The 8,155-nt window shown below is 47.6% G+C and overlaps 1 protein-coding gene across 2 annotated transcripts in view; it reads left to right on the plus strand.

Moving 5' to 3' along the window:
- Window positions 1-7,632, plus strand: part of MANSC1 (MANSC domain containing 1) — a 29,022-nt gene extending 21,390 nt beyond the window's left edge. For both annotated transcript variants that reach the window (XM_004716229.2, XM_045293274.1), the window contains exon 4: window positions 4,372-7,632. In XM_004716229.2, the coding sequence (XP_004716286.1) occupies window positions 4,372-5,303 (932 nt within the window). In that variant the 3' untranslated portion in view covers window positions 5,304-7,632. The remainder of the gene's footprint in view (window positions 1-4,371) is intronic.
- Window positions 7,633-8,155: the final 523 nt, after the last annotated feature.

Genomic DNA, 8,155 nt, shown 5'->3' on the forward strand with positions numbered 1-8,155 from the left:
GGTCATTCCAGTGCCCCCAGGGGCTGGTATCGGTCATTTTTGGAAACACTGGTTTAAGCAGAGGAAAACTAAAAGTGGCAAAAATGAAAAATTGTCCAGAAATGGTTGAGCAATATTTGGTGGTTCCAGTAGAGACAATATAAATGCAGATATTAAAGTATAGGTATGCAACTAGACCACGTCTTTATTAATTTTCTAGTGATAAAGGCCCACATGTTTTGCAGTTACATGCAATGTGTTGTTCAATCTTTAGGTGTCCAGAAATCAGTGCAGTTGCTGAGATGTGATGAATAAAATGAAAATTGAGTTTGTTTTCTGTTTTTCACAAGACGTTTGTAATGCCATTGATTTTGTCATTCATGTATAAAAGTGCAAATGTGTGATAAAGTCTGGAGAAAAGGGAATTTAGCACGCGCAAAAACTTCAATGCCCAAATGAAGGTCATGTAGGAATACAACCATTCTTGTGGTAGCCACTAGGGGGCGACATTCGCCTAGAACAAGCTGGTTGCCATGTAAGGGCAAAGTGGGACCAAATTTAGACATAGACAGTGTGACTGCTGATAACTCCAGGATGTCTACAAATTGTGTTTGTAATTCAGAGTGTTTATTTGTTAACTGGCCTGTGTGGTTAGATAGGAACCACTCCAGTAAAACCAGCCTACCGTTTGGAGTGAAATTGAATATAGAGACCTGTTTGATGGTGTGTTCTGAAGGAACCGGCTTCCTATACTGAATTGACTTAATCTTTTCAGACTGAAATTTGGAAGGTGACAGTGGACTCTCTTCAGTCTACAAAATGATTGCCACTTGGAATCCTGTTTCTTTTTTTTGGCAGCTTTATGGCAGCTAAGGGCTGGAAGAATAGGAGGATTCAGAAATAGAATAAATTGGGAGCCTGTTTGCTCAGCTGGTTTCAAGGGATAGTTTGTCCCAGCCTCTCCCTCCCCAGTCCCCCCCCTTCAGTAAAGTGACTTGAAACTGAGACTCCAAAGAGCAGAGGGGTTGTTCCCAGGGAAAGCCCCACGCCTCACTGGCAAACATCAATGGCGGCGGAAGCGGAGTAGGTGTGGAGGAGGCCTGCGTGCCTCCGGGACTGTTGCCAAGAGGCGAATCTTATTAAGAAGTGGGACTTGCTCAGCTTTGTTCAGGAGTTTACATTCTTGGGAAGGAAAACCGCTGTTTGGCCTGTTTTGTTTTCTCTGCCAATGGTTTTATTTACGTTCTGATTTCTTTCTCCATGTGCATCATTTAATCCCTACAAACAGCCCAAGGAAGAGGTATTTTCATTCTTCCCATTTTACAGATAAGATAACTAGGGCACAGAGAAGGGAAGTAACTTACAGCTTATAACCAGTATGTTCATGTGCCAAGAGTCAAGCCTGGGAATCTTGGCACATGAACTTGGCCATAGCTCCACATGCTGGACTCTCTGCTGGGCATTTCTCGTGGAGAGGCCGCGCTGGCTCCGCTAACTGACCCTGGAGAGCTCCTCATTCTCTGCAGACATCTCTCTAATAGCAGGAGCCACAATCTTCCGAGCCCCCTTCTTGGCTAGCTCAAGTTGGAGGCTCCTGAAGCCTTGACAAAGGCGCCAGGTGAGAAGAGGAGATAAGTGCTTATTTCACACACACCATAGAACATTTACTCATGTCTTTTTTTTCTCTCATTTTAAAATGAATTTTGTTGGTACCTGCTCTTTTGTCAAATACCTGATTGTACCTAAAAATATAGTCTTGGGTGCCGTAGAGCAGATTTTCCACACACAGTGACCCTATGTGACAGAACTGCCTAATTGGGCTTTTCTAAGCTGTAATTATACTGTGTGGGTTTAAACGGCCAAGCTTTTGGGTCGAAGCTGAACGCTTAACCGTTGTGTCACACAGTCTCTTTTATCTAGTACTATAAATGATATTTATCATACAGGAGCCTTGGTGGCATAGTGGGTTATACATTGGGTTACTTACTGCAAGGTCAGCAGTTCGAAACCACCAGCCACTCTGTGGGGAAACAACGAGGCTTTCTACTCCCATGAAGACTTTCAGTCTTGAAAACCCACAGGGGCAGTTCTGCCCTGTCCTATAAGGTTGCCGATTCAGAAATAACTTGATGACAGCGAGTTTGGAGAGGTTTGTATGTATCATGTGGAGATAATAGGTCTACAGATGTCATATAGCATCCTGTAGCAAAAACTCTTTTCTTCAGTACTATTAAGGGGACTTCAGGGATCCAGGTTCTATTTTTAGAGTCAGGCTCTTTCTGTAAAAGGCTAGCTAGCAAGTATTTTAGGCTTTTTAGGGTGGTATTTCAGGCTTTGTGGGCCATGTAGTTCCTTGTCTTACAAAAGCATGGCTAGAGAACATGTCAGCAAGTGAGCATGACTATTGGCCAATAAAATTAATGGACATGGAATTTGAATTTAATATAATTTTCATATTTATCTTTTAATTTTTTCCCTATCAAAAAATGCAGAAATCTGCCTTAGGTCAAGAGCCAGACAAACATAGGTGTCAGACCACAGATTTGGCCTGAGGTCCAGTGGTGGCTCTGGGTGGATGCCTAAGTGATAGTTGTCAAGGATCTCTTAGTGGCATGAGGCTTATAGAGGAGGCCCAAGATGCTCCAGAGCTGAAGTTGCTTCCGGATCTCTGTGTTTAGGAGAGAAGAGTAAAGGTCAGCTTAGAAACCAGCAAGGAAGAGAAGGGGGGAGGACCCAGAGAGAGTGAGCCACTGATGCTTGGAAATTCCACTGCTTTTCCCCCTTGTTGCCTGCAGTTCTTAGCTAAGCGAAATTGATAGCCAAGTAGCCACATAATAAGGAGCAACTAAAATGATCATACTGGCACCTGATTAACAAGCTATTTGGGATTGAACTGTGATAAGTGTGTGTGTGTGTGTGTGTGTGTGTGTGTGTGTGTCAGTGACTTAGGAACAAAACTCCAGTTGTCCCAGCATGGGAATATCTGAAGCTGATTCTTCCTCCGCAGAAGGAGGGAGTCTGGTTTTGTGCTGTTTTCATCGTGACAATTTGGCTTAAATTTCTAGCACATCCTGGTTTTCAAGCTTGTGGCCTTTGTCCTCGTGACCTCGGTCATTGGCTCTATGATTCTAGATGTGAAACAGCGCAACTCAATCTCCCAGATGATCGTCCTTCTCTGAAGGTGGGCTGAACCCATACAGCCCTGGGCCTTGATTGGGAAATGCCACCCACCTTCTGTCACTGCCGTGGCCATGATGCCCTGAGAGAAGAACAGACCTGCCTGGCTGCTTCCCCATTGTTCCCTCCTCTCACCTTGTCATGCCCCCACTGCCCACTGTGAAACTCATACAGTGATTGCTTGCTTCCCCACTCATCCTCTGAGTGCAGCCATCAGCCCTGCGGGATTGGGCTGCTCACCGACTTCTCCCTGCTCGTCTGGTTTTGGCTGCTGGATCTCAGGCTGGTCCTTTTCTGTCCACACCATCCCTGCTCAGCTTTCTTCCGGGGCCTGGGCCCTGTAAGTGTCCTCACCTCCCTAAGCCCCTTGCGCCTTTGCTGAGCGCCTCTGTTTCCCTCCTTGGGCTTACCCACTCTCCCTTCATTCGCTTGCTCCTCCGCCACGCACCTCTGTTCTCCTCAAAAGAGATCACGGTGCCGTCCTCCAGGGGAGAGGTCGCATTTCTCAAGTTTTCAGAAGCTTAGACAAAAGATCAGGCACCAGCCCTGCGTAGACTTCGTGACCAAGCGGAGGTGTTTGTAGTTTTTAATCTACCTTCATGTGGGAATGGAGTCTGGGGGTGATGCAAATGGTTAACACACCTGGCTGATAACTGGAAGGTAGGTGGTTCGAGTCTACCCAGAGGTGCCTTTGAAGAAAGGCATTCTATTTCTGGAAAACAAACAAACAAAAAAAACCCAGCTTTTTAAAAAAAATCATTTTATTGGGGGCTATCCATCTCATCACCATACCTCCATCCATCCATTGTGTCAAGCACATTTGTACACTTGTTGCCGTCATCATTTTCAAAACATTTTCCTTCCACTTGAGCCCTTGAAAAACCCAGCTCTTAAAAACCCTGTGATACACAGTTCTTCCCTGATCCATGTGGGGTCACCGTGAGGCAGAATTGACGGCAACTGGGTGAGTAAGAAGCCAGGTGGGCCGCTCGTCCCAAGGTCGGTCGTTGGAAACCACCAGCGACTCCGGAGAGGAGGCCGTGACTTTCCACGCCCGCGAAGAGCTCGGGTCCCAGGGAGCCGCCACCGGGCAGTTCTCCCCTGTGCCTTCGGGTCACCAGCAGTCGGCATCGACTCCCGAGGTAGTTTGTGTGTGCGGTGTGGGTTTAGCCAGGACGCGTTGAAGTCTTCTTTTTATTTTCCTTATGTTTTCAGATTTTCCATCTTTGACCAGCACCGACTCGTCGCGTCAAGACCTAACCCAAGAAGAATCTCTCTTCCACGGCCGGCCCTCACAAGCTGCCGCTCCCACAGCCACTCGCTCGCCAGGTCACGCACAGCGCACGGAGGCCATCGGAAGAGATGCGCTCTCGCAGACGCCTGCGTCCTCTGATCGCTTGCAGAAAGGACTCCAGCTTAAGCCACCGAGGACACGGTTCCCTGTTTACAAAGAGGAAAGCCAATCTCAGAGTTCCCCGTTAACCCCCAAACAGAAAATAGCCCACCTGCTGCTTGAAAATGGGACGCTGGCCCCTAAGACAGCAGCGGCTGTTTCTCCCCAGACCATCCTGGTTTCTCTGAAGCCCACAGTTCTTCAGCCCACCCATTCATCAGGGGTACCTGCTGCGACTTCCCAACCACAGGCGGCCACCACAGCACCGCCCGTCACAACCATGACCTCTCAGCCCCCCACAGCCCTTGTTTCTACCAGTTTGACACGAGCTGTAATTACACTCCTGGCTAATCTGACTACAGGTCTGACAACCACCGTCCAGGCACCTCCAGGCTTGAACAGCACTCTGGAAATGGTGCCCTCTGAAGAAACCTCTACCCTCACCTTGAACCCAGGGGATGCTCGCAACCTTGAGACCCACCCTTTCTCCAATGTGGAACCCTCTGTGGCAAATAAGACTGCTTCCCAGGAGACGGGGGAGGCCGGCCCAGGCAGGTCTTCTCCGAGCAAGGTTTCAGAAAGCCAGCATGGTCTTCCCTTTGAAAAGTGGCTCCTCATTGGGACCCTGCTCTCTGGTGTCCTGTTCCTGGTGATAGGCCTGGTCCTCTTGGGTAGAATGCTCGCAGCCTCCCTCCACAGAACGCGTTACTCAAGACTAGATTATTTGATCAACGGGATCTATGTTGGCATCTAAGGGTGAAGCTAGAGGTCTCTTAACTCACTTAGTACCTAATAACGCAAGTGCTAACTCCCTGATAACCCACTGACCTTAGCAGGAGGTTGTGTCTTGTCGGTGGGACAAGTCCCCCTCCCGCTTTCTTTTCATGTATGTTTTGAGGAAGAAGGAGGGAAAGAAGCAGTGAGATCACGGAGGACCTGTCTGAACTAGCAGCTGACAGCAGCTCTCCCCAGAGAAGAGTGAATGGCCACGGAAAGGGAGTAGCGCCACTGGTCACATGTTAGGCGAGTGGTTATGATTTCAAGGCTTGTTAATGTTTCTGGTTCCAGATAAAGCCAGTTTCATGATATTAGTTCTCATGGATCCACTTTCCTTTTATATGAATTCCAGCAAAACTTGTTCCAGATGTGTTTCCTTCCCATTAAATAGTTGAATAAATCTTTGGTTGCTCGGTATTATTCTTATAGGTGACACATCCAGCTGGATGGCCCCTGTCTGTTCCCATCAGCACAGTGATAGCATCACAGAACTATGTGCTCCAGGCTCCAATAACAAATAGCCACCGCCCCCCACCCCTGCTCTTTTCCCATCAGTGAGCCCAGAGGCTCCTTTGGGAGAATTCTGAAAGGCTTCAAGCCCACGTGGAGACCACGCTCGTCGATTCTGATTGCCAAATCCCTGTCAGACCTGTACCTGTTAACTTAAAAAAAAAAAAAGAGTAACATAATATTACATGGGCTGCTGAACTGAAATATCTAGCATTGGCAAATGCACTGGGGCAAAAGTGTACTCCGGTTCCCAGGGGCTCTCAGGAGGAGGGAAGGAGGCTTCAGGAGCCCAAAGTTTCTGCCTGGGCTTAGGATAAGTGTTTGGAAATGAATCGTGCGATGGTCACCCTCCCTGAGGATTGGACGCAATGTCATTGAATCGTGCACTTCAAAAGACCAGCCAACAGTTCCTTCCAAACAAAAATGAAAAGAGGGCGGCAGGGGAACTAGATGAACGGAAATGGGAAAGCCAGAACTGAACCATAGAATGGCCATGCTTGTGCAGAATCTCTCCAGTGTGACCCGACAATGTGCGGAGAAGTTGTTGATCAGCCAAACTCATTGCCGTCGAGTTGATTCAGACTTATAGCAGCCTCAGAGGACAGTGTGGAACTGCCCCTGTGGGGTTCCAAAACTAAGTCTTCACGGGACTAGGAAGCCTCGTCCTTGTGATTAGCAGCCCAGCACAGCCAGCTGTGCCACCAGGGCTCCTTGAGATTGTGGAATGGTGACCCTAAATGGCTTTGTAAACCATCAACCACCTACATAAAACCTTCTGCATATATGAGCATGAACCTAGAATGGAAAGTCTGTGCTTGTACCGTGATTTGGTGAAGTGGAACAGACAACAGAGCTAATCTTGTGGGCTACAAGCAATCTAGTTGTCAAAAAAATTTTACAATGCCATATTGGCTACATATTTTACCGCCATCTTTTAAAAAAAATGGCCAACTAAAACAAAAGTCATGCAGACATTTCCTAAAGGTGCCCCAATGTAAAAAACAACACCTTGGCGGAACTTGACCAGCAGTCAAACTTAGCCTTTTTTTGGAACATCAATAATATACCCGAAACCAAAACCTCATCACCCTACAGGACACCAGAGAACTGCCCCATACTGTTTTCCAAAGACTGAAGTCATCAAGCAAGCCGGTTGCCACACCATTTGTCCAATGAACTGGCTGTTAGCAGCCAAGTGCTTAACCACTGAGCCATCAGAGCTCCTGAATAATGCCTAGAACCTAGACGTCTTGAATGACTAGTATCACAACGAGTCGGGATTGACTGGGGGGGCAGTGAGTGCGAGAGCTACTGAGGTTTCTGGGAAATACTTTCAATAGGGCTTGTCAGACAAGTTAGAGATGGGCAACTAAGAATCTAGAAGGCTGCCAGGAACCCATTTAGTATCTTCCCTCTCTGGACTTGAGTTTCTTTTTCAACAAAGCTCAGAGTTGGGTCCCTCCCAGGTGTCAGCAGGGTTTTTGCATGGAAATGTGGAATTCAGATGAGAAGTTTCTCCAGTGAGCACTGGAGGGCGGCAGCTGGTTGTGAACCAGTACTGCAGTGAGCACGAATGTAGAAACACAGATCAGCGGCTTCTCTTCCCTCCTCATCTCCTTCCCCCTCTCTGCCCTCCCCCACGGCTCCCCCTATCTACACTAAGCTCATAAAGCACATTAAGAGGAAAGCCAGTCTATTGAAAATACAACTTTTCTACTACGTAATAGCTTGACACAAATCTTCAGGGAGTTTACATAAGCTTTTTAGATGGTTGAATAAATAAAACCTTGAATCAATTTAATGTTGCAAGTATTTACTGAATGTTCACATGTAGGCGAGAATCATATTAATAACCCAGAGCCTTGGAATTTATGTTTCTCTGAATAGATGTGGACAGTGGAAGCAAGGCTTTGGGCTCCGTTCTCCTGCTGCTCTCTGCTCGCTTTGCTACCTGCAGCTGGGAACCATGGTAGGGAGACCAGAGAGGTTGTCGCTGTTGAGTAGCCGGGAGATGCCATCGCTGTGGGCGTGTGGACAGCAGGAGAGCACACATCTAAGATGGGAAGAACAGCCGTTTTCACAGATCTCTGGGCATCACCCCACCCGCTGCCTTGTCACAGTGGGTGAGACTCACCCGGGACCCCAGGAGAGAAGAAAGACCCACCTTTGAAGTCCTTTATCATTGATGGCTTAGCCAGCCTCAGGCAAAACCAAACCAAAGGCACTGCCATTCAGAGGATTCCCACTAGGAGTGGCCCTGTGTTGGGTTTCCGAGACCATAAACCTTTGAGAGCGGACGGTCTCATCTTTTTCTCACAG

The sequence above is a fragment of the Echinops telfairi genome, unplaced genomic scaffold (genome assembly GCF_000313985.2).
Source record: "Echinops telfairi isolate 266 unplaced genomic scaffold, ASM31398v2 ScPeMD7_1957;HRSCAF=2489, whole genome shotgun sequence".
NCBI lineage: Eukaryota > Metazoa > Chordata > Mammalia > Afrosoricida > Tenrecidae > Echinops > Echinops telfairi.